Source organism: Neofelis nebulosa, chromosome 16 (assembly GCF_028018385.1).
Source record: "Neofelis nebulosa isolate mNeoNeb1 chromosome 16, mNeoNeb1.pri, whole genome shotgun sequence".
Taxonomy (NCBI): domain Eukaryota; kingdom Metazoa; phylum Chordata; class Mammalia; order Carnivora; family Felidae; genus Neofelis; species Neofelis nebulosa.
In genome coordinates this window covers 61,106,110-61,130,401 of record NC_080797.1, presented here as the reverse complement: position 1 = coordinate 61,130,401, position 24,292 = coordinate 61,106,110, and the positions used below count along the sequence as shown (strand labels likewise).

General features: G+C 53.7%; 5 protein-coding genes and 3 non-coding genes across 19 annotated transcripts in view; 3 read left to right on the top strand and 5 right to left on the bottom strand.

Moving 5' to 3' along the window:
- Positions 1–1,234: 1,234 nt before the first annotated feature.
- Positions 1,235–3,015, top strand: TLCD1 (TLC domain containing 1). The gene is made up of 4 exons (XM_058704610.1): positions 1,235–1,621; positions 1,960–2,042; positions 2,129–2,211; positions 2,476–3,015. The coding sequence occupies exons 1-4, from the start codon at positions 1,428–1,430 to the stop codon at positions 2,857–2,859; spliced, it is 744 nt and encodes a 247-aa protein (XP_058560593.1). The 5' UTR covers positions 1,235–1,427; the 3' UTR covers positions 2,860–3,015.
- Positions 3,016–3,463: 448 nt separating this feature from the next.
- On the bottom strand, positions 3,464–6,584 carry RPL23A (ribosomal protein L23a). The gene is made up of 5 exons (XM_058704614.1): positions 6,470–6,584; positions 5,676–5,859; positions 4,240–4,416; positions 3,735–3,804; positions 3,464–3,523 (listed from the first exon to the last, which is right to left on the bottom strand). Exons 1-5 carry the CDS (start codon positions 6,492–6,494, stop codon positions 3,509–3,511), a joined length of 471 nt encoding a protein of 156 aa, XP_058560597.1. The 5' UTR covers positions 6,495–6,584; the 3' UTR covers positions 3,464–3,508.
- On the bottom strand, positions 3,879–3,927 carry LOC131498619 (small nucleolar RNA SNORD42). Its single transcript, XR_009255503.1, has one exon. It is a non-coding gene; the product is annotated as a small nucleolar RNA SNORD42 (small nucleolar RNA).
- On the bottom strand, positions 4,503–4,574 carry LOC131498626 (small nucleolar RNA Z17). Its single transcript, XR_009255508.1, has one exon. It is a non-coding gene; the product is annotated as a small nucleolar RNA Z17 (small nucleolar RNA).
- LOC131498618 (small nucleolar RNA SNORD42) lies at positions 5,944–6,010 on the bottom strand. The gene has a single exon (XR_009255502.1). It is a non-coding gene; the product is annotated as a small nucleolar RNA SNORD42 (small nucleolar RNA).
- Positions 6,585–7,952: 1,368 nt separating the features above from the next.
- Positions 7,953–11,955, top strand: RAB34 (RAB34, member RAS oncogene family). Of its 5 annotated transcripts, none has more exons than XM_058704608.1 (11): positions 7,953–8,102; positions 8,903–8,992; positions 9,200–9,291; positions 10,167–10,232; positions 10,336–10,437; positions 10,544–10,608; positions 10,720–10,771; positions 10,959–11,040; positions 11,125–11,215; positions 11,348–11,455; positions 11,538–11,955. In XM_058704608.1, exons 1-11 carry the CDS (start codon positions 7,968–7,970, stop codon positions 11,603–11,605), a joined length of 951 nt encoding a protein of 316 aa, XP_058560591.1. In that variant the 5' UTR covers positions 7,953–7,967; the 3' UTR covers positions 11,606–11,955. The 5 variants fall into 5 exon arrangements, with proteins under 5 accessions (XP_058560591.1, XP_058560587.1, XP_058560588.1 ...); XM_058704604.1 differs by having other exon boundaries at positions 8,042–8,112; positions 8,780–8,992; XM_058704605.1 differs by having other exon boundaries at positions 8,059–8,112; positions 8,927–8,992.
- Positions 11,956–14,367: 2,412 nt separating this feature from the next.
- On the top strand, positions 14,368–22,035 carry PROCA1 (protein interacting with cyclin A1). 6 transcript variants are annotated; one of them, XM_058704598.1, is made up of 5 exons: positions 14,370–14,842; positions 17,561–17,644; positions 20,682–20,817; positions 21,093–21,242; positions 21,345–22,035. In XM_058704598.1, the coding sequence occupies exons 1-5, from the start codon at positions 14,755–14,757 to the stop codon at positions 21,991–21,993; spliced, it is 1,107 nt and encodes a 368-aa protein (XP_058560581.1). In that variant the 5' UTR covers positions 14,370–14,754; the 3' UTR covers positions 21,994–22,035. The 6 variants fall into 6 exon arrangements, with proteins under 6 accessions (XP_058560585.1, XP_058560581.1, XP_058560584.1 ...); XM_058704597.1 differs by having other exon boundaries at positions 14,372–14,842; positions 21,093–21,251; XM_058704599.1 differs by lacking the exon at positions 14,370–14,842 and adding an exon at positions 15,287–15,500 and having other exon boundaries at positions 17,467–17,644; positions 21,093–21,251.
- A 1,445-nt stretch (positions 22,036–23,480) lies between these two features.
- The window catches only part of SUPT6H (SPT6 homolog, histone chaperone and transcription elongation factor), a 34,292-nt gene continuing 33,480 nt past the window's right edge, over positions 23,481–24,292 (bottom strand). For all 3 annotated transcript variants that reach the window (XM_058704573.1, XM_058704574.1, XM_058704576.1), the window contains exon 37: positions 23,481–24,278. In XM_058704573.1, the coding sequence (XP_058560556.1) occupies positions 24,092–24,278 (187 nt within the window). In that variant the 3' untranslated portion in view covers positions 23,481–24,091. The remainder of the gene's footprint in view (positions 24,279–24,292) is intronic.

Here is a 24,292-nt window from a genome sequence, read left to right as displayed (position 1 = left end):
TTTCTGAGTGAATGAGGAATGTGAAGAAAGGATTGTTTATGTTCTGTCCAGCCCCACCCCTCAAAAGGGTACTCAAACCTACCCAAGTGGAAGGACCACTTGAGGGTCCCCACGAGGGGCCCTCGGTCGCTGCCTCAGGCTGCTCTTGGCTGATAAACAAAGCTACCCTGTGACTAAAGGGGAGCACAGAGGGGAAAAGCCGCTCAACCCGGGACACTCGTGCTCTCACCTAGAAACCAATCGGGCCGTGGTTGACCCAGGAGCCCCACAGGGGTTAATATGTAACCGTGGAGCTATCAGGGGAGGCAGAGCAAACACCCAAACCTCTTGGTCCCCTAAGGCTTCTAGCTTTCCCTCCCTCTCGCAGCAGCTTTTCCCTAGCTCCCCCCTCCCCTCCAGCTACACCCTTCCACTCCCATACCGCCACCCCCAGCCCCAGGTTCTCAGCAGTTCTGGCGTTAGCTCTTCGTTCCACTGGAGGCGGGAGGGGATCCCGCCCCAAGGTGGGGATAGGCTGACACCTAGTGACCGCGAGCTGCAACTGCCTCGGGCCGCTGGCCTGAAAAGTTAGGGTCACCCCAGCAGCCCCGGCAAATCCGCGGTCTTTCCTCGTCCCAGTCTCCAGGGAGCCAGGAGAAGAGAGCTGGACTGTCTGAGGGAGGACTGTGACAGCCGCACGGCCCCGGGAGCCCAAGAGCGAGCTGGGAAGAGGGGTGGTGATAGATTAGTCGACCCTTTCCAGGCACGGAGTCGATGCGGGGCGCCATACACGCAGAAAAACTGGCCTGAAGAAGCTAGAGATCCAGTGGAAGAACAGGGTATGGGCGGAGATCATTGTCGAAGTGAGGCTCGGATCCATCTGCAGGACCAGGGCTTAAAGGACCCGGGTGTGTGACGGGCCCCGCCCCGCTCTGCCAAGATTGGAGTTGAGGGAGGAGAGAGAGTTCTCTCAGTGCCCGCCCAGGAGGGGGAGCCGGTAGCCCCGGGGAATGTAGGGACGCAGGTTAATGAGGCCAAGCAAGGGAGGCGGGGCTCCATCGGCAGTCGGGAGGCGCCAGAGAGGGGTGCCACGGGGGCGGCGGCGCCCCCAGTACAGTTCCTTTTCGCCCGAAGTCCGCAGGAGCCAGGCGGGGCCGGGAGACCCCGGGAAACGGCGCTCGCGCCCTCCGTGCAGCCTAGGAGCCGGAGGGGCGGGAGCAAGCGGCCGGGGCGGGGCGGGGTGGGGCGGGGGCGATAGGGGGCGGGGACAGAGGCCCGCGGGGAGGGGCCGGGAGGAGCGCAGGGGCCTAGAGGGCTCCACGAAATCTGTGCGAGGCTGGCGGCCGGCAGCGAGGCGGCCGGGGTGGACTGGCCCGAGAGGGAGCCCCATTCCGGGAGCAGTCCGAGGAGGCCGCCTCGAGGGCAGACAGACGGCAGGGAGGGCCAGCATGCCCCCACTGCTTCACCCCGCCCTGCCGCTGCTTCTGAGCGCCACGCTGACCTTCCGGGGGCTCCGGAGAGCGCTCTGCTGCCTGCCGCTGCCGGCGCACGTGCGCGCCGACCCCCTGCGCACCTGGCGCTGGCACAACCTGCTCGTCTCCTTCGCCCATTCCATCGTGTCTGGAATCTGGGCGCTGCTGTGGTGAGTAAAGGACTGGGGTTTTGAAGGTGGGTGGCTAGGGATCCCGCGTTACCCTCCGCATCCCTCTCGGGCAGGCCGAGGCCATGCAGTCTTACCTGATTTCCCTGTTTGGAAAACTCTCCAACTAGGAGCGGCAGAGGACCCAGGGGGAGGGGAAAAAAAAAAATAAATCCCATCTGGGAAACGGGAGACACCTGGGTTTCAGCCAGGCCTCTCTCCTCACTGCCCAGTCAGCCAATAGCGCGAGCTCAGATCCCCGGGGACTGGGAAGGGTAATGGGGGATTAGAGGGTCCTTAGGGATGCCAAGATGTTGAGAGCCTGCTTTCTTCGCTCCCAGTATATGGCAGACCCCGGAGTTGCTGGTGGAGATTGAGACGGCATGGTCGCTTTCTGGCTACCTGCTAGTTTGCTTCTCCGCAGGTAGGTCTTGCCCAGAAAGCATTAAGTAGGTGGGGGACAGGGAAAAGCTTGTTCAGGTCTTTTCATGACCTTTTTCTCTCTGCTAGGGTATTTCATCCACGACACGGTGGACATCGTGATTAGTCATCAAGCCCAAGCTTCTTGGGAATACCTGGTTCACCACGTCATGGTAAATGAGACGCAGGGGATATGGTGTAGGCCTGGTGCTAGCAATCTAGTCTCAGCCTTGTCTGTCTGAACCTGGGAGGTAAAGACCCATCTTTTTCTTAACCCCATTTCTAACCTGTGTCCTACATCCCATTGCTGGGACAGAGGGTTGGCATTGTTTCTGTGCCCTTGGCTATTTTAGGCCAGCAATCCCTGGCCTTACCTAGTATCTCAACAAACTGATGGTATCTGGGTTCCCTAACACATTCTCACCCGTGTCTTCCAGGCCATGGGTGCCTTCTTTTCAGGCATCTTTTGGAGCAGTTTTGTCGGTGGGGGAGTCCTAACATTGCTGGTGGAGGTCAGCAACATATTTCTCACCTTCCGCATGATGATGAAGATCAACAATGCCCAGCACCTTCTCCTCTACCGGGTCAACAAATATGTCAATTTGGTCATGTACTTTCTCTTCCGCCTGGCCCCTCAGGCCTACCTCACGCACTACTTCTTGCGTTACTTGGGCCAGAGGACTCTGGGCACTTTTCTGCTGGGTATCCTGCTCATGCTGGACATCATGATCCTCATCTACTTTTCCCGTCTCCTCCGCTCAGACTTCTGCCCTCAGCGTGTCCCCAGCCAGCAACACAAAGACAAGTTTTTGACTGAGTGAGAGGCACAAAGCCTACAACTTGTGGCAAGAGCAAACACAGCCAAGAACAGAGCCTCATACATATATGAAAGAATTAGCCCCAAGCCTGGGGCATCCTGGGGATAACCTCTCCACCTTTGAAGTCTGCACCTACTATTGAAAATGCTAATGAAAGCACTCCTCCGAAGTCCTTGTCCTTTCTTGGGCAAGGGGTGAGGAAAGCAGACAGACCGGTTGCACATGCTGGTTGGGTGCGGGGACAAGGTGCTATGAAAGGCAGCCATCCCACACTGCCCTGAAGTGGATGCTAATGAGAATTGTGTATTGTGTACTGGTTTCATACAAAGCCTCTTCCAGGGATAAAGGGAGGGGTTCTTGTTTTTTCTCCTACCACTATGATGGTGGCAAATCGTAGTTGTCCTAGGACAGACAACCAACCCTCATCTGGGCCACAAATATTTGAGTTCCTGTTGCTAAAATGTTAACAAGTGTGGTGAGGTACTAAAGCAGAGTGTTCCAACAGGGTAAGTAGACCAAGAGTCTTGCCCAAGCCTTGTTACTGTGGTGTGTATACACCACAGTATGGCCTTCCTGAAGCCCAACCAGAAATCAACAGAGAAACATATATGTTGAAAAAATGTATATTTAGATTTAGCCAGCTGGACTCAGTTTAGATGATCCCAATCTGAAAAACAAAAGGGGAGCTTTGTTACTGGGAGATAAAATGTGAAGATTAAGCTGGAAGGTCATGAATAAAAAGCAAAAATAAGGCAAGGAAAGGGCCTATTAAGGATAGGGGTGCAGTCATTTAAGACTAAATCAGCAAGTCAGGTTTTGGTCAGTAATGGACACATCACTTGCACTTCGGGGGTGAGTTAACAGCAAAGGAAGCTTACTTTGTTGGCAACATCCAAAGCATCATAGTCAGGAGCCAGTCGAACATATGCTTTCTTTTCTCCATCGGGCCTAGGATGAAGGAAGCTTTAGTTCCTGCTGTTCTCACAGCCCCCAAACCCTCCCTTCTTCCCCTAGTCTTTATGGCACATCAGTGGTTCCTTTGTCCATGTCACTCTTTTCCAGCATTTGCATAGGAGGCTAGGGATGCCACGAAGCCACAAATGAAGTCAACTCCCTTTTACCTGGAACACCATATAACATTTTAAAACTTAACTCCAAGTAATCTGACATAAATTTTATCTTACTCTAGGGCCTGTCTGTCTAGAGGTATAGGGATCAAGAAAATGAACACTAACTCCATACATCAAGTCCTAGAGACAGGAGAACTAATGTATCCTCTAAAGTCTGTATAGATACAAAGGACTAACTACAGCAGAAATCACTCATTTCTCAAGGCTTGCAAGCTGTGAAACCTACTGATTCCATGCAGATTTCTTGGCTCACCTGATCAGAGTGTTGACCTTGGCCACATCAATGTCATAGAGTTTCTTCACGGCCTGTTTGATCTGGTGCTTGTTGGCCTTGACATCCACAATGAACACAAGAGTGTTGTTGTCTTCTATTTTCTTCATGGCCGACTCTGTAGTCAGGGGGAACTTGATGATGGCATAGTGGTCAAGCCTGGGGAAGAGGCAAAATGGTGTCATCTGGCCTGGGTCCAATAAAAGGATTAGGTCTCCTTTAGATCTCAAAGCCAGAAGAGCCCAGGTGCATCAGACAATAAAGTAGCAATCATTTTTGTCAGACTTTGGTCGCTAAACAGTGTCATCATCTGCACCCTGTAACTTAGGGACCTGGAACCTCAGCCTGGGGGACAGAACCCTGTACTCTTCTGCTTGAAGGACTTTCACCCTTTAAGTGATTAAAGAATCAGCTCTGAGTTTCAAACCCCTCCATTATTTATTTGACCTCAACATTTTGGAGGGCAAACTTCTGGAAGAAACTTGACACCTCTGAGGTTAAACAACTTACCCCTATCTTAAAACTCAGGCTAGAGTTCCAAAGAATGTTGGTGCTCCATTAGGAGATTAACCAGACACTTCTGCTCCCTTTGGTTGGTGAAAATTGGTTTGAGGGCCATCAACTGAGAGCAACCCTTATTTACAGCCTAAGTTAAAATTACGGTGGCTTGAACACCCTACAATACAGCTTTCCCCCTGAAATTCAGAGAAACAAGTCTCCATTCACCTGGACACCTGCTTCCTGTTTTGAAGCTCAACATCAGGTCTCAACCTCTCCTCACACTAACTCCTAGGTCCAAATGGGGCAGAACCCACTCCTGCCTTTTTCTTAGGAAAGCAGTGGGAGGTGGCAATTACTACTGTTGTTTTAATCTGTGGCCCTTAAGGTCAGTTATTACCAGTAATGTGGCAAATACTCAAAAACTCCAACCTTCCCCTCCCCCCAACTATTCCTTGAGTTTAACGAGTTGAGAGTAAATGAGAAGAAGCTTCTATACACCGCTGCAGGCCTTCTGTGATTAATACAGATTATTACATATCCTTATCAACCTAGAATCATCCCACACTGTCACCATCAAGGACTGTCCCCTACAGTAATAGGGAACTCCAAAACAAAAGCATGTATCAAAGTCCTACTATATACTCCAAAAAAGCAGACTTTAAAACCCTGACCATATGTGAAGCAATAATTAACCTAATAACCAGAACTCACTGAGTTGTCTTAAACAATGCCTGCCAATGTTGTAAAAATGCCTCCTCTTGTCCTTAAATAGGGCATTAACAATCTCTTCACACTATTAAGAGACGCACACTAGGTACCAACAGATATTTGACAAGGCGTGCTGTAGGTCTGGTAAATTTCCAAATTACGAATGGAGGATACCCAGTATCTTTTCATGGGAAAGGGGCAGTACTGACTTGTTTCTCCTGGGGGCGCTCTTTCGAGGATATTTGGGCTGTCTTCGGAGACGCAGCGTCTTGGGCCGTCGGAATGTAGGTGACGTACGGATCTTCTTTTTTTTATGACTGTGGACGCCTTTCAGCACTGCTTTCTTGGCCTTCAAAGCCTTTGCTTTGGCTTCGGCTTTGGGCGGGGCAGGGGCTAAAATAAAGAATATGAAGGCACGGGATTCAGAAACCATTCACTTCCGTCCTTAAGACCCCTAGCGGGCACTCCAAGGCACACGTGCATCAGCGGTTCCTTTGAAGACATCACAAGTCTCAGGAGGTTACAATTTTTCCATCATATGCACGGTACTGGGGCGAACTTGGAATAACTCCGGCGACACGACGGAAAAAAAAAAAAACCAAAAAACCTAGCAATGATCGAATGCTTGATACTGGACAACATATACTCTAGTAGTTTTAACTGTTCATAGCCCCGTCTAACACGTGGAAAAAAAGGAAAATTAGGTGCGGGCAGCAACTCAGGTCTGGAGACATGAAACTCCGGCCTATGGATGCGTGTAGTTCCCCAAAGCCAACAGTCTGGCAGCCCCGACAGGTGGTGGCGGTCGGACTTGCCTCCCCAAACCCTGTCACGGAGCTCAGTCCATGCGGCTGGGCCCACGCGCGCCGTAGGGGGGCAGAATGCTAGAAGCAGCTCCGGAGCAGACACCCCAAGAATTAGCTCAACCTCCATCCTCCCAGTTTGTTCACTCTGCGGGAATCCCAGGCCACCTAGCTGCGGTACCCCCAGCCCCAGCACAGACCTTCCTTCTTCGCCTTCGGCGCCATCTTCGTGAAAGGGATTTCCGAGGCTTGTTTCCAGGGGCTTATAGAGCCAAGTCTCACGGAAGAATCGCGATACTTTTCATTTAAAGCTCATTGGATAATCTATGGCGCGGAGACCGCCGGGAATGGTAGTTAGGTTTAGTTTCCTCCCCAGAGTGATTACGCATGCTCCACCTCTTCCCTCGAAAGACGCTATAGCTTCTTGGGAGTTGTAGTGTTTTGGAGACACGTGTTTATTAGCTGCTGCGGGTGGATGGTGGATGGTGCAGCCAGCTGCCGCTTGCGTTTGGTCCTGAGCGCTTTCCATCTTGAGGAAAGAGGATCGTAGTTGCAGGAGACAGTAACACTGAAAACTGAAGTGAATATAATTAGGTTGATTTGGAGAGTAAAGCGAAGTTCTAGAACGTTAGAGCAGAATTTGGTTCAAGTCCTTCAAACAACATCTGTAGAAATTTGGGTCCAGAGAGGGGATGTGGTTTATCAATAACAGTGATTTGGTGTTAGAAAAAGTCAAGGGGAGCGTAGGTGGCTGCCGGTTAAGCGTGGGACTCTTGATTTTGGCTCAGGTCATGATCTCACGGTTGGGGAGTTGACAGTTCGGAGCCCGCTTGGGATTTTCTCTCTGCCACGCCCCCATGTTTGCGCGCTCGCGGGCTCTCTCTCTGTCTCAAAATAAATAAGTAAACATTTTTTAAAAATTAAAAAAAAAAAAAAGAAAGAAAAGTTTGAGTCAGGCAGAGGGGAAGAGGAAAGTATCCGAGGAGGTAGAAGGTGGCCACATCTGCCCCTCTTTACCTGTGACAGTCAGATTTTGTGTGTTTTCCCAATAATACTCTTGAAACTCTACCAATATTCCAAACACCCAGTGTACAGATTTCTTCAGGATTTGCTAATTCTTGTGAATAATTTCATTTACAGTCCCCTCCCTTTAAGTAGTCCTCCCATCCTTGCTTCAGTCATGTTTGCATCCTCAAAATCAGTTCCTGACACAGAGCAAGTTTTAGTAAAGCTCAGGTTTGCTTCTGTGAGGGTCTGTGTCTATCCCACCTCCACCCTGACCTTTCTTTCTTCCTCCTCTCCTCTTTGGAGCCAGGGCTCCCCCTTTGACAGTGAGAATTATTGTGTGCCACACCCCTCTTTTATCCTGCAGAACTGCAGAATGGAAAAGTTGTCCTTGAGGGTTGGTTCCAATGGGACTAGAGAGAACGCCTATACCAGAGCGGAGGCCCCATGTCCCAAAGCGGTGACCTACCCAAAGGGCAGAGTTTCAGGTCTACCTACCCCTTCTTTATCTTCCATCCAGGCGTGGTCTTCAGCCTCCCCACCCGTCAATCTACACCGCTTTGAAGGAAAAGACACCAGACTTCAGACGTCTCTTTTCTCGGTGAGCATCCCATTCCGACCCTGGCATCTCCTGTGTGCTTCCCCCCCACCCCATCCTATCCCAGGGCAGAAGGGCGAGCGAGGGCAGACTCTATGAGTCACGTCCTGGGCCTGGAGTTGAGGAAGGAAGCGCCGCCTCTCCTCGGGCCCCTTCTCTCCTCCTTTCCCCTCCCCGCGGGTTCCTGGCCTAGCCAGATACTGCGCAGCAATCACGGTTCTCCATCACCAGTTTGCCTGGGTAAGGGTCCCCTTGAAGCCGCAGCCCGGCACAGAGTTGCAAGGGAGAGCAACCTGGGAGACCTCGATCTGGACAGGTTCCAGCCTGCGTGGAGGCGGTCCCGGTGCCCGTGGGGCATCTGGAAGGGTAGCCAGAGCTGGGGCAGTGCAGTGGGGAGGAGAGGAGGGGAGGTTGGGACAGCCCGCGAGGCCGGGAGCTGCCGGGAGAGGGGCGGGGGGGCGGCCCTTCTCCAGGAATTTCCGGGGATCATGTTACAGCGCTCGCGGAGGGAGAGCTGAGTGGGACGCCAGGTCCTGCTGCGGTCTGGGACCCAGGCCCCCTCCTCCAGCAGCCCGCGGGCCTTGCAGCGCCATCCCTGAGCACACTGACCCCGTGCGGCGGGGCCGCTCCGCGCCCCCAGGCAGCTCTGTTATGGTAGGGCCGCCTGAACCCCGAGTTGTCGTCGGGTCACCGCGGCCCCGAGTCATTGTAGGAACTATCCGACCCCGAGTTATTGTAGGGTCTGCGCGGGCCCGGCCCCCTCCGGACGGGACTTCCCGCCCCCATTTGGCGGCGGAGGAGTCTCCCCGCCCCCGAGTCATCCTCGGGACCCCCCGGGCCCGGGTGATTGTGGGTTCGTCCCGGCCTCGGATGATTGTTTCATCCCCGTGGCCCGCTGTGGTCGTAGCGTCTCCGAGGCCGCGAGCTCCTGGAGGCTCCCCGTGGCCCAGAGTTATAGTCGGGACACCTCGGTCGCGGGTGATTGTCGGGTCTCCACGGGCCCGGGTCGCTGGGGCGGATCAGGCTCCAGTGCCTTCTCGGGGCTCCCCGCAAGGCCGTAGGCGAGATGAACATTCTGGCGCCGGTGCGGAGGGACCGCGTCCTGGCGGAGCTGCCCCAGGTAGGCTCCAGGGCCACGTCGGGCTTCTGGCTGCGGTGGGGTGTGGGTGGGAGGAGGCGGCACCAGATCAGTTAGAGGCTTGGGCCCAGCCCTGCCACCCGGCTAGGTCGGCTGCTTCTGGGTGGTCCCCTACCCCCGCCCAGCGCAGCTTGGCTGCGGGACATGGGCCAGGAGTGGGTGAGTCCCATTCTCTTCGATCCCTCTCAGTGCCTGAGGAAGGAGGCCGCTTTGCACGTGCACAGAGACTTCAACCCCCGCGTCACCTGCGCCTGCCAGGAGCACCGGACAGGCACCGTGGGGTGAGTTAGACACACTTAACAAAGAAAGGAAGGCTCAGGAAACCCTGTAGTCAAAGCTAGGGTGCACAAGCACCCCTGGGGCTCCATTTCAGCTTCTCCCAGCTATATGGTTATTCCCCCTTTTTATATCCATGTGTTCTCCCTTTTCTTCCCAGCAAGCTTGTGGTGAGTCCTATGAAATGGGGTGGGGTAGAAAGGTGGTAGTTCACTTCCTGAAACAGAAGGTGTGCAAGGGGGAGGTGCGGGGCTGGCGTGGTCACCAGCTCAGCTTCCCACATACCATACATTTGAGCCCTAGGGCAGGGGGAAGTGCCTGGAGGGATGTGTCCCATTATGGGTAAAAGAAGCTAATACTAATAACACTTGCCAACCATTAACTGAGCATTTACTATGTGCCCAGGCAGTGTGTTGGTAACTATTATTGTATTTTATTAAATGGAAAACACCATCACTTTTAAGCTGTATCCTGATTTCAGAGATGTTATCAAATGTTTGTGTGGAGGCTGAAGGGGAGGTATGTCTCAGAATATAGGACATTGATCTTACTTCAATTGTCACAACAACCCAATAGAATATATACTAAATCTTTACCTAACACATGTTGAAACTGAGGCTCAGAGAGGCTAAGTAACTTGTCCAAAGTCACAAAGCTAGTAAATGTAAGAACTGGGATTCCAATTCATGTTTCTTTGATGCTGAAGCAGAAAACACTGCTCCCCCGCAAGTGTGTCCAGGCAAGCTGCCTGGGAGGCCCTGTGCCTATGGTAACCTCAGCCTGGGTGCTGCTAACGTTATAGATCTAGTACGGAACATTGAGACTCTCTAGGTTGCAAGAGTTAGTGCTCATTCCTCCTGCCCACCTTTGTGTCCTGCAGATTTAAGATCTCCAAAGTCATTGTGGTGGGGGACCTGTCTGTAGGGAAGACTTGTCTCATTAATAGGTAAGAAGGCACCTCTAGTTGGGCTGGTTTGGGCCGGGCAGGGTTCAGCCAGACCTAGCCAGGTGGACTGGGCTCAGGGCCAGAGCATCTGGTACTCCTGCAGGTTCTGCAAAGATACTTTTGATAAGAATTACAAGGCCACCATTGGAGTGGACTTTGAGATGGAACGATTTGAGGTGTTGGGCGTCCCCTTCAGTCTGCAGCTGTGAGTGCTTTCTCCATACCTTCCAGCCATTCCTTCCCCCAGCACCTATACCCCACTTCACAGGCCCCTCCCACATACCCGTGTTTTACCCCCTGCTTCCTCCCAGCTGGGATACTGCTGGACAGGAGAGGTTCAAATGCATTGCATCAACCTATTACCGAGGGGCTCAAGGTAAGGGCGGGGGTGAGATGGGGCAGGTGGGTGTTCCTGGCCTCCAATCTAGGACTTGGGGGGATTTGGGAAATGAGCCAGTAATGTCAGCTGTTTTTGCCACTTTTCCAGCCATCATCATCGTCTTCAACCTGAATGATGTGGCCTCCCTGGAACATACCAAGTATGTAGGAATGCTGCACTCTAATGGGGGCTTTGGGAAGAGAGGGTTCAGAAAAGAGGGGTGGTCAGGTATATCGGTAGTGAAGAAGAATGCATCGGGGACCAGAGAGAGGGTAATGGGCATATGAGTGACAGCAGGAGGAGCCTGTCCAGCTCACTTATCCTTGATTGTCTACCCTCTATGGTAGGCAGTGGCTAGCTGATGCACTCAAGGAGAACGACCCTTCCAGTGTGCTTCTCTTCCTCGTGGGTTCCAAGAAGGACTTGAGTGTAAGTGTGCCAGTCAGGGGGTACTTCCGTTTTGGTGAGGGGCTCCTCCCCAACCTTTGCCGTCTAACTCTGCCCTTCTGTCAGACTCCTGCTCAGTATATGCTAATGGAGAAAGACGCACTCAAGGTGGCCCAAGAGATGAAGGCTGAGTACTGGGCGGTCTCATCTCTCACTGGTGAGTCAGCGGCTTCAGGTCTTTTGAAATGGCACTCCCGCCTCCCTGGCCTCTCATTCCTCTACCTTCAGCTGTGCCCAGTGACCCCAGGCTTGGAACTGCCCCTAAGCACCCATTTGCTCCACGTGTCAGGTGAAAATGTCCGGGAATTCTTCTTCCGTGTGGCGGCACTGACCTTTGAGGCCAACGTGCTGGCTGAGCTGGAGAAATCGGGGGCCCGGCGCATTGGGGATGTTGTCCGTGAGTGCCTACCTGGATGAGGGTGGCAGAGAGCACGGGGAACCTCTCATCCCTGCTTCACGTATTTCCCACCCTTCTTCAGGCATCAACAGTGATGACAGCAACCTTTACCTAACTGCCAACAAGAAGAAGCCCACATGCTGCCCATGAGCGGTAAGGGGACGGTCGAGAGACTGGCCAGCCCTGGGGCACTGTGCCACCTTGATTGCCCTAGAGCTCGACCCTGGACATTTGCACTGATTGTTTTTCCAGACCAAAGAGCTGCCCCTTCGTGGCAGTACCCCTGCAGGGGTAGCAGGGACCATGTTAGTCACTTCCTGCCCCAGACACCATGCCAAAGACTAGATGTCCTCCCTCCCCAGGGGCTCTCCAGGCTGCCCAGCAGTGGGGAGGTAGTCCCTGCTGCTTTTGCTTAGCCTGCTGGACCCCTTGAGTATGAGGATGCTTAATGATTCAAGCCTTACACTGTGCCTTATGCATTAAAATCTCTGTTATTAGCAGTTTGGGGACTGGAGTCCTTTGTTGGGGATGAGGGATGTGGAATGGGCAGAACTGTATGACTGTCTTGGGACTGGAACTTCCTGTGGGATTCTGGCCATACCTGACCCCTGGGCAGGGCTCAGAAAGGCTGGGAGCTCAGGAACCAGATTTGGAGGGCTATCCTGGACTCTCAGTGTTTGGTTTTGAGAGCTCTTTCCTTTGGTTCCTTATCCCCACCTGTGTCCTCCTACTTGGTGCTTGTTCCCAGATTTCTTCCACTGGATACTTTCTTCTTTTTTTTCCATCCTCTTCCTACCTTCCCTTTAAAATATACTTCTCTGGAGGCGCCTGGGTGGCTCAGTTGGTTAAATGTCCTACTTGTGCTCAGGTCATGATCTCATGGTTCGAGCCCCACATTGCACTCTCAACTGTCAGCATGGAGCCTGCTTAGGATCCTCTGTTCCCCCCCACCCCTCCCCCTCCTCAAAAATAAACATTAAGAAAATAAAAAATAAAATAAAAAATATTTCCCTGAGGGGAACACAGTAAGGAGTGACTGAGTTTTGCATGCTCTTTGGGTTGACCAGAAGGCCCAGAGTGGGTATGGGCTTGGCTTTTACTCAGAAGATGTGTTATCTAACAACTAACTATATTAATGATATAAACATAAATGTATGAGTAGTATTTAAAATTATTATTATTCTTATTTTTTATTGTTTATTTTTGAGAGACAGAGCAATAGAGTGGGAGAGGGGCAGAGAGGAGACACAGATGTGAAGTAGCCTCCAGGCTCTGAGTTGTCAGCCCAGAGCCCAATGCTGGACTCAAACACACAAGCAGTGAGATCATGACCTGAGCCAAAGTTAGAGGCTTAACTGACTAAGCCACCCAGGTGCCCCTCATTTTACATTTTAAAACAGGATTAAAGGGGCGCCTGGGTGGCTCAGTCAGTTGAGCCTCCGACTTCAGCTCAGGTCATGATCTCATACTCTGTGAGTTCGAGCCCCGTGTCAGGCTCTGTGCTGACAGCTCAGAGCCTGGAGCCCGCTTCAGATTCTATGTCTCCCCCTCTCTCTGCCCCTCCCTTGCTCATGCTCTGTCTCTCTCTGTCTCAAAAATAAATAAAAACATTTAAAAAAATGAAAAAAAATAGGATTAAATAACTAAGTTCAAAACAAAACAAAACAGTCTGGCTGGTTCAGTCGGTGGAGCATGCAACTCTTGACCTCAGGGTGTGAGTTCAAGCCCCATGTTGGGCCTAGAGCTTACTTAGAAAAAAGAAAAAGAAAAACAGCCCATTTTTTCCCTCTTCAAAAAGAAAAAGGCATGCTCTGAGTCAGGAGGTTCCCCCATTTAAGTCCTCACTGTTCCCCTCAAAGAAGTATTTTTTTCCATCTCTCTTCCCTAACAGGACTGTGGTCATCACCTCTTGTCTTGTGGTCTTACCCAGAGCCTGTATGTAACTCAATGGTGTGTGTGTGTGTGTGTGTGTGTGTGTGTGTGTGTGTGTGAAGCCTGCACCGTGGAACTGCTGTGGAATGTTTGTGCTGCATAGGGTGTGGGAGCAAGGATATGGTTCAATGTTCTGGGTGATGTCTGTGAGGGGCATGTGCATGTGTGCATATGGCATTCGTCCACGTGTGATGAGTAGACTTTTTATGTATGCATAGAGCAGGTTACTATGAATGCAGCCGGCCCTGCTCCCCCTCACAGGCAAGCCTATGGAGACACCTGAGTTTGCGGAATAAATTAAACACTACTAACACACATAAGAAGAGCTCTAAAAAAAAGGGGGGGGGGCGCCTGGGTGACTCAGTCGGTTAGGCGTCCCACTCTACGTGATCTCACAGTTTGTGAGTTTGAGGCCCGCATGGGGCTCTGTGCTGACAGCTCGGAGCCTGCAGCCTGCTTCGGATTCTGTGTCTCATTCTCTCTCTGCCTCTCCCCAACGTGTGCTCTGTCTCTCAAAAATAAATACATGTAAAAAAAATTAAGAAGAGCTCAAAAGCCTTAACTATTTTAATAATTGTTTTGGGGGAATTGTAACCAAGATCCTGGCTCTTTGTGGACATCTTTATTGGCTGGTATTGTCTCTGGGACAGGGCGCCTGTGGGGGCCAGGAGCTGGGAAAGGGCTCTGGGGTGGGGGTCGGGTGCCACAAGGGGCTGGGAGCCGACATCAAGTCCTCACCTAGAGTGGTGGGCCTTGGACTCCTTAGGAGGGGCCTGAGGGCAGAGAGAGAGAGAGAGAGAGCGCGAACGCGCGTGAGTCGGAGACTGTGCTCCAGAGCGGGAGGGACCTCGGTAGGCTTGGGGGAGGCGGGAGGGGCTCAAGGGCCGGGGCTGAGTTCCGAAGGGTTGGGAGGGGCTGGATTGCGACCGAAGCTTGAGGTTGAGAGAATGGCTGGGGCGGGGCTAAGAACGGGGATAGGGGCGGGGCTAAAATCTGGGGACAGGACTAAGAGCTGGGAGTAGGTCTTGAGAGAAACTAGGGATGGGACTGAGGGCTGGGCCTCAGCGGCCAAGCTAAGGTTTAGGCCTGAGAGAAAGGGGAGGTACTAAAATTAAAGGTGGGACAAAAAGGGGCCTGGAAGAGCTGGGAGGCCCCGGATGAAGAGCGCCGTTGAAGTTTAGATTGGGCTAACACAACGCAGAACCGGGGGAAGGTGGAGGGAGGGGTTGGGAAAGCATGAGGCGGAGTTAAGGGCTGGACTGGGGTGAAGCGGAGATTGGGGTTTATGGTTGCCTCGACCAAGCTGAGGTTCAGGATTGGACTTCTGCAAGGAAGAGTCTTGTAGCGACGAAGAACTGGGCTGAGCGATGTGGGTCAGGACGACACTGACGACTGAAAGGTGGACTAAGGAAAAGGCTAAGGACAATACCAGCGCCTGGGATGAGAACAGCACTGGTAAGGAAGGGGCGGGGCAGGAGCTTGGGGGTGGGTTTCGAGCTGGGGGCGTGGCACACAAGGAGAGTGTAGAACTGGAAAGAGCCTGGAGAAGGAGGCGGGACCAGAGGCCGGGCTGGGTGGAGTTAGGGCCTGGGGGCGGGCTCACGCCGAGCCGCGGACCAATGATTGAGGACTGGGGTGCTGAGGCTCTGGGGAACGCCTGCGGGTTCGGCTGTGCCTGTCTGGCTGGAGCCCGAGCTGCTAACACCGGTTCTGTAGGCTGGAAGGCCTTGCCTTGTCGCAGCCGGGCCCCGGCCGCTGCCTAAGAAATTCGGGGCCTGTCTGGAGTCCTTGGTCCAGCACCCACCCAGTCGCCAGGCTGGGGCAGGAGGTTTCATTGACTCTAAGGGGAGGAAGGAGTCTGGGGGTTCCACGCGTGACATCATAGTCGCCTTCAGATGTGGGCGGAGCCGGAGCGGCATTTCCCAGGAGACTGTCCTGCCTTGCTCCCTCCTTCTCCCTTCTTCCTTTCCTTTCTCCCTTTCCCCCCACCCTTCCTCCCCCATTCAGCTGCTTTGGTGCCCAACCTGGAACTCCGCCCCACCTGTGCCACAAGGTCAGGGGGAGTTCCTCAGCCCGCAGGACTGAGAAGATTCTGTACAAATGAGCATCACCTGTGAGTTTTGAGTTAGACCCCTGTTCTCCGGATGAATTACCTACCGAGAAAAAGACCACAAGCCTCCCTCTTCCTTTCAAGCTATCACTCTCCTCATTTCATTATGAAGCTCGCTCTGTGTCCCGCCACCATTATTTCTCCTGCAGGAGCGATGGACTGCTGCTTCAGTAGGAGCTCTCCTTCTGTCTGTGAAACTAGAGAGCAGATTGCCTTCCTCAGATCCGAGGAGAGTTACTAAATCTCACCCCTTGGCAAAAGGAGTTATGATTGTCAGGGCTTCTTGGGGGTTTGGGAAGAGTTAGTCAGTGGATCCTGTCTACAAGCCTCCTTCATGGTGACTCCGGAGACAGCAAAAACAGTGGAGTCAGATAAAGCAGATTTTGAATCCTGACACTGCCTCAGGTTCCTCTGACTCCTTCCGTCTGACCTTAGGGTGGAGGCTGGATATGGGAGGTTGTGAAGTCAGGAATGAGTAAAAACAGAGGATGAAGAATTGGCTGTGTTGGAGCTGGAAAACAGGTGCAGTAGGAAGTGACAGCTAGCAGGATGGGGTTTGGATAGGAACCCCAAGTAGACAGGGCTACAAGAGCACAGGTCATACAGAGCTCTTTCCTCTGCCATCTATTAACTTGTCTTTTTTTTTAATGTTTTTTTTTTTTAATTTTTTATTTTTGAGACAGAGAGAGACAGAGCATGAACGGGGGAGGGTCAGAGAGAGAGGGAGACACAGAATCTGAAGCAGGCTCCAGGCTCTGAGCTGTCAGCACAGAGCCCGACATGGGGCTCAAACTCACGGACCATGAGATCATGACCTGAGCTGAAATTGGACACTTAACCGACAGAACCACCCAGGCACCCCTCTTAACTTGTCCTTGAACAGGCTCCTTCCTGAGTCTCTGAGTCCTGAGCCCCATCCACAGACTGGATTGTGGTGGTGATTTAGAATCAAAAGCAGGGGCACCTGGGTGGCTCAGTCCGTTGAGCGTCTGACTTCAGCTCAGGTCACGATCTCAGGCTGTGAGGAGGATGCTCATCCTGGGTTAATTCTCTTTTCCTAGAAAAGTCCCTGGCTTTGAACCCTGGGCAGAACCTCCAATGCTGTAGCTTCTTTGTGTGTGGTTCCAATAGTGGGTTTATTCTATTTTACTCATGTATTCTTAAAAAAAAAAAAAAAAAAAAAAAAGACCAACCCAGTATTTACTGAGCACTTTTCAGAGGCAGATAAAATATGGGTTTGTTCTCAAGTTGCTGTGGAATAACTTGATGAAGTACCATGGCAGGGTAAAAGGGTATAAGACATGTGTGACCAATTCTACTTGGATAGCTAGCTTTGTTCTTTCCAAGGTGAACGGGTATTTCTGGGGAGTGGGAGGCAGGAGAGAAAGAATGGAGAAGGGAGGGGTGGGAGGAAGGATGGATGGGTGAGAGAAACTTGTGACTGAGGAAGGAACCAGGGGCTGGGTCCTGGAGGGCCAGTTATGTCATGATAAGGAGTTTGCACCTCATCCTGAAGGCAGTGAAATGCTGTTAAACAGAAGGAATATAGTGGGCCAGTGCCCACTATATTGCAGGAGGCCCCTGCAGCTGTCTTAGAGATAATGAAGGTTTCAACCAACATAGAGGTAGGTATGGCGAGACTCAGATCATCAAGGTGGTGTGGAGGTGAGGGAAAGAATGATCCTTAGATTCCTAGCTGGGATGCCTATTCCTCTCTGAAATCGAAGAGACAAGAGATGGTTCATGGAAGGTAGGGAGCAGATGATAGGTTTGTGTGGGACATGCCAGCCTAAGAGGTTTGGGGAACGCCCAAGAGGATATTGACTGTGTGCTCAGGAAAAGCGGGCTGGATTGGAGACCCTGATTTGTGTCATTTTATTGGTGGATGTTTATTGGCTCTCCTCACCCCTCCCCCAGCCCCTTGAGAGCAGGGACTGTTGGGTGCCTGTTTTAATTTCTGTATCTCCAGGGGGCTGGTGGAGCTTCTCAGGAGATGTTTGAAGAGTGAATGGCTGGTGGGAGGAAAGGGGTGCTGCTGCTGTTGCCACTCTGTACTCTCTCAGATGTAAACAGGTTACCCAGCTGGGAGAGACGACACCTGCTGGCTGGCGTGGCGTCTAGCACTGATGCGTCTACCTTCTCCGAAGGTGGGTTCAGGGAATCTCTGGCCCCAGGCTTCCTTCCCCACCACCCCTCACTTGGGAACGCTGACACCCCATGGCAGGCAGGAGGGAGGGGTTTGGTCCAAAAGGGGTCCCTCAGCTGCCCCGTCCCCACCCCCATCCCTCACTTCTGCCAGGCAGGGAGGGCCCCTTCCTGGAGGCCACCATCACTCCCCTTTTTTTAAGTTTATTTATTTTAAGACAAAGGGAGAGAGTGAGAGAGGGAGAGAGAGGGAAGGAGAGAGGGGGAGAGAGAGAGAGAGAGAGAGAGAGAGAGAGAGAGAGAGAGAGAGAGAGAATCCCAAATAGGCTCTGCACTGTCAGAGCCTGACACAGGCCTCGAACCCATGAACCTTGGGATCATGACCTGAGCCTAAACCAAGAGTCAGACACAACCGACTGAGCCACCCAGGCGCTCCACCCCTGTCTTGGGCAAAGCACTTTATCATGCACAAATTTCTCTGACATATGTGAACAGAGTCCTCCCAACAATCCTGCAAAATTAGGAATTTCCTCCATCCCCATTTTGTGGATAAGGAAATGAAAGCTCGGAGAGGTTACTTGCCCTAGGACATCCAGCTAGTAAGTGATGGAGCCAAGACTAGTACTGAGGTCTGTCTGACTACAAGTTCAGGGCACTTGCCACTATGCTGCCTCTTGCCCCCAGTCAGCCAGCAGTGCTGAAGAAGGTGGTGGTGGTCTAGGGTCCGGCCTTACATGCCTTATTCCTCCCAGAATGGAGAAGGGGCATGGGAGAAGGACAAAGGGGTGCCATCAAGCGTGTACAGGGGACCTGGGACCTTCATAGCCTGGTGGGGGAAGGGAAAGGTGGAGGAGGAATGTGGGGCAGAGCTCACACCAAGCTGCTGCTCCCTTATCTCCCAAGTACTTTTTTAAAATTTCATTTTTTTAATTTTTAAATGTTTTATTTTTGAGAGAGAGAGAGAGAGAGAGAGAGAGCGCGAGCGAGCTGAGCAGGGGAGGAGCAGAGAGAGACAAGGGGACAGAGGATCCAAAGCAGGCTCTGTGCTGAGACCAGACAGCCCGATGTGGGGCTTGAGCCCATGAACTGTGAGATCATGACCTGAACTGAAGTTGAATGCTGAACCGACTGAGTCACCCAGGTGCCCCTCAAATACTTTTTTAAAAAAGTTTATTTTGGGGGGCACCTGGGTGGCTCAGTCCGTTAGCTGTCTGGCTTTGGCTCAGGTCATGATCTCACTGTTCCCCAGTTCAAGCCCCACATCAGGCTCTGTGGTGACAGGTCAGAGCCTGGAGCCTGCTTCTGATTCTGTGTCTCCCTCTCTCTGCCCCTCCCCCGCTCATGCTCCATCTCTCTCAAAAATAATAAAACATTTAAAAATAATGTTTATTTTTGAGAGAGAGATGTGTGTGCAGGAGGGGGAGGGGCAGAGAGAGGGAGAGAGAGAGACTCCCAAGCAGGCTCCATCTGCACTGTCAGCACAGAGCCCAACTCGGGGCTTGATCTCATCAACTGTGAAATCATGACCTGAGCCGAGATCAAGAGCTGGACACTTAACTGACTGAGCCACCGATGTGTCCCTCAAGTATTTTTTTTTTTTAATTTTTGAGAGAGCGAGCACACAGGGGAGGGGCAGAGAGAGAAGGGGACAGAGGATTTGAAGCTCTATGCTGACACCAAAGAGCCTGATGGGGGGGCTCTAACTCACAAAGGGTGAGCTGAAGTCAGACCTTAGCCAAATGAGCCACCCAGACACCCCACCCCTCAAGTACTTTTAAGGCCACTTGGACTAACACACCCCCAGGCTGGGTTAACTCCTGGCTGGTGGTCAGGGTGAGGTTTTGTCCAGTTCCACCCCTCGTAGAGGCTAGATAAAGGCTCGGTCCTCCTGGCCTGTCTGGAGGGAGTAAGCCAGCCAGAGGACCCCATACCAGCTTGTCCTAGAACTCATCAGTGCCTGCTCACTCCTTCCTCCAGGGGTGGGTGGAGCTGGAGTTCAAGGGGGACCTGCAGGAAGGTGCCCTGTCCTCTCTGTCCTGGTTCATGGAGCCACTTGCAGGCTCACCTTTTAGATGGTGGCCTGAGGGAGAGCCATTGGTAGACTGGAGCTTTAGGCGGGGTCAGAGGGGAGGTGGTGGGGGTAGAGGCCGGGAGATTCCAGTGTGTCCGGGGCTTATGTTCGCCTGGGTGAAAGATGTGGAGCCTTTCTCCAGGGCCTTCCCCAAATCCCAAATCCTCACCCCAGCGGCTTCTCCCCTGTGCCCTGGGACCTGTGGTGCCTACAAGAGGTGGGAGGGGTCAGGCTGGGGGCCGGTGTTTAAAGTCTGTGGCTCTGAGGACTGGGAGCGGGAAGAGATGGGATGGGGAATGGGACCTTGATGAGTGTGGAGCAGAGAAAGAATGGAGGGTGAGCATGTGGACAGAGAAGCGAGAAAAGTGAGGAAAGGTGTCAGGGGGAGGAGAGGCTTGGAGAAGAGGAGGGAAAGAAAGCACCAAAGTCAGGAGAGGCTGAGGAGCGGGACCTAATCTGCCTTTCACAGCAGGTCTCGGGGCTGGAGTGACTTCGGGGCTGAGGGGTAGGGGGTGGGCTTCCTGGCCTGTGCAGGGCAGGCTGGGGACTCTGAAGGGGTGTTCCTGTCTGCCATGTGGCTCCACAGTCTGCTGGCCCGAGGACCTTCCACGACCCAGGCAGCCCGTGGAGGGCCCGGGTAGGATAGGCTCCCAGAGGAGGCAGAGAGTGGGAGAGGTGGGTAGCACAGGGCAGCAAGGGGGACTCAGTCAGACATCTTCCTGGGGGTCTGTGGGGGGTGGGGCGCGGGGCGCGGGGGCAGACAGGCAGATGGGCGCAGGGGACCTGAGGGGGAAGAAAGGTACATAGTTCTCACTGGAGGGTTACCCGCCTGAAGCAGAAAGCTGCCAGAGGTGGTGGGGTGGCAGCAGGCGCATTTGGTGAAGCCTTTAGATTGAGCTATGGGAGGGGAGACCCAGGGGCATGCTGCTGCCACCGCCCCGGTGTGACCCAGACTCCCGCCCCCTCAGGTGAATTCAAGGACCCGGACAGGTGCTGCTGGAAACACAAACAGTGCACCAGGCACATCATCCACCCCTTCACCCCTGACTGTGGCCACCGTAGCCTGCACCTGCACTCTGTCAGCCACTGCGACTGTGATTCTAGGTAAGGGCCCTCCTTTTGGGGGGCCCAGAGCCCAGGACAGACTCCTGGGCAGAGCCAGGCCCAAACTTCCCCTGTGTTTCCCCGCTTCAGCTCTAACCTGGCACTGCCAGCCCAGCCCCGGCTTTGTAAACCTTGCTCTGCTCCAGAGAGATGGGAAGGTCTTTGGGCAGCCGGGGCTGAGCCGGGCAGAAGCCAGCTGTCCCTCAGGCTCCTCCCTCCGGGCCCCCGGGGGGTCATGGAGGCCCGGGAGCCACGCTGAGTCCTCTGTGTGGCAGGGTGAAGGACTGCTCAGAGAAGGCCAACAGCAGCAGCTCCCGAGACGTAGGCCCAACCTGCTCCCGAGATGTGGGCTCAACATGTTTAAACATCATCCAGTCCCCTTGCTTTGAGCTCATCCCAGAGGAAGAGTGTGTGCAGCGGTTCTGGTATGGCTGGTGAGTGCCAACAGGCTGACGCGGTGGCACTAAGGGGCACCAGGCCCCCCACTCTGTGACAATCTCCTCTTTCCCTGTCCCCCTCCCTCCCAGGTGCAAAAGCTATAGGCCTGTCTCTGTGGCAGTGATCCACCATCCCATCCACCATGACTGTGGGGCAGACGATCTGAATGAAGAGGAGGAGGAGGAGGAGGAGGAAGAGGGAAGCAAGCCTCCCATCCCGACCCAGGTGGGGCCTGCCACCACACCCGCTGACACAGGCATGGGCGCAGTCACAGGTACCCCGGACTCAGCAGCTCCCATCACTATCTGGCGCTCTGAGAGCCCCACAGGGAAGTCCCAGGGCAATAAAGTGATCAAGAAGGTAAAGAAGAAGAAAGACAAGGAGGAGGAGACAGATGAGAAGGCAAAGCTGAAGAAAAAAGCCAAGAAGGGCAAACTGATTAAGAAGAAAAGCCCAGTTAAATCGGAATCTCCACCTCCAGACTTGATCCGATCAATAAGCCCAAGAGAGTTGGCCAGGATGTCAGAGTCCAGCCCAGACAGCCGGGAAGACCTGGAGAGTGAGGACAGTTACAATGACCCCAGGCGGGAGGAACCCTCCAGCGAGGACATCGTGGAGTCTTCATTGCCCAGGAAGAGAGAGAACACGGCCCAGGCTAAGAAACCCAGGGCGAAGGCCTCACCAGTCAAGAAGGTCAAGAGGAAATCTCCCCCAGCATCAAACCCCAATCTCAGTTGAGGCCAGGGCATCCAGGGTGAAGAATAAATGAGATCAAGCCTGTAGCTGACCCCCTGCTGCTATTCTCTCTCCCTCCAACCTGTCACTTCTGTGGGGAGGGTGCGGGTTCTGGACACAGCTGGAGCCGAGGGGTCAGGGGGCTGCAGGAGTTTCTGAAGGGTAATCTATCTTTCAGGAGGCAGTCCATGGGAAGGCAGGAGGGACGGCAAGGGAGGGGCTCAGTCTGCTTCTCTGTAACATCCTAGGCTCAGGGCAAGAGAGGAGTACACCTGGGTGGGGTGGGAAGGATGCGTCCCATCTCCTGGGAGACTGGCCTGTGTGAAATCCACTCGGGGACAGGCAGTACTGTCTGCAGTGATAGCCCTAATAAACTGAACCTTTAACCCACTCTGTGCCACTGTGCCTGGCCTTTCCCTCCTCTAAGTGGCCCTTAGGAGGATGCTGGTAACACCAAAGGGAACATGATCTTCCCAGCTGGTGCTCCTGCTAGGCCCTTCTAGACCTCTGTGCTGAAGGGAATAGAACTGAGTTCCTGGCAGACCAGCCCTTCCCTCCCAACTCTTGCCAACAGCCAAAGAGATCTTAAATGACAGGATGAAGTCAAGACGGGAAGCTCACCAAGTGTGGGCAGCAGTGACCTTTTCTGATTTCTCTGCTGAGCCCCAAATAGAGGAAAGGGAGGGAGAGAACCTCACTTTCTTAGCACCAACTTGCAAAGCTAGGAGAGGAGGCCCTTCTGAAGGAACACAGGAGACCAGGAGTCTGGAACAAAAAGAGGCAGTGAGGCAGGGGGAAGGGGCCAGGGCCAGGGTGTTGGCCGGTCCCAAGCAGGGAAGGCGGGGCGGGGACTGGCTTCCCCCACAACATCCCAGCACTTCCCTTTCCAGGGCATGCGGGTGTGGTAGCAGGCGAGCATGGGGCCCATCCTGGGGCAGACATACTGGACTTGTGCAGACGTATTATCGGAGACTGAGGCTCAGCTGGCAAAAAGAGTGAGGTAAGAGGTACAGGGGCTCAAGCTGAGAAGGGCCAAATTTACTCATGGCCCTTCCTTGCTGTGCCAGAGAAGGCTAGTGGGCAAGCAGATGGGGCGGGTGTGTGAGAGCGTAGGGACAGCGGCTAACGTGTACAGAGGACTGATGAGGTCCCAGGCCTCCTCTTGGCAGAGCGCTTTCACACATTCTCTGCCTCTGCAGCTGCCCCAGGGAGGCAGATGAGGCAGGTCTCGCTAGCTTCACCATACAGAGGAGATGGCTGGCTCGAGGACAACAGGAGTTCCCTCGGTTCCCTCAGGGCACAGGGCACAGGGCTGGGAAGTGGAGCACGGATTTGGCCCGGGGCGGTCAGATACAGAAGCTGCTTGCTGTTGAGTCACTGCCTCTCTGGTGGCCTGGAAGAACCAGGGGGAGCTGTCAGAGCTCCAAACCCAGCTTGGAAAGCCACCCTTCAAGAGCCGGAGCGTTGGAGAGAGAGGCTTTGCCAAATGCTCTGTAGAAACACTGTTTATTCAAATGACAGGCAGGAAGCGGAGGCAGCAGCAGGTGGGTGAAGGCGGCCAGGCGGGGGCTGAGCAGGTTAGCACTGCTCCTGTGTCCCCTGCAATTCTGCTTTGATAGCCACCCAAGCTGTTGGCATCTGGGTCAGAAACACCTTCCCTCCTCTCCCTCCTGCCCGAAACTGAATAAATAGCATTCCTCTCCCCACAAGAGCTGGGGGAGACTCATGTGCTGAGCTTGGTGCCCCGGGGTCACAGCCCAGAGTCAGGTGAGGGCAGAAGCTCAAAATGGCTTGTAGGGAGAATACAAAACTGTTCCACTCTCATTCTCGTCTTCCTCTTCTTCCTCCCCGCCACACTCCCCGCCCAGCCTGGTCCCAGAACAGGTGGTCGGTGAGGGCCTGGAGTGGGAGAATTGTCGCCTAGCTTACACTGAGCTCAAATTCCCAAGGCCATCCAGCTTGTCACCCATCCAGGCTGACCACCAGAGAGAACGTCAACTCACGCCACTTTATGGACAGAAAAGGCGGGACAGGGAGTGAGGCAGTGGGCGGCCGGGCTCTCCCAGCCTCAGAGGTAACCAGAGTCCTAGGAGCAGGCCCCCTACCGGTCCATCTCGTCCAGGAGCGGGGTGGCATCGCCAGCAATGGACATGGGGGTGCTTTCGATCATGGGGCTGGGAGAGGGCCGAGGTGTTAGCCTCTGCTTCTGTTTCCGCCGCTCCGCTTCCTTCTCCTGTAGCCACTGCTCTGCCATCTTCCCCCAGTCGATGGCTGCATGGCTGTTGGACCTGGGAGGGAGAAG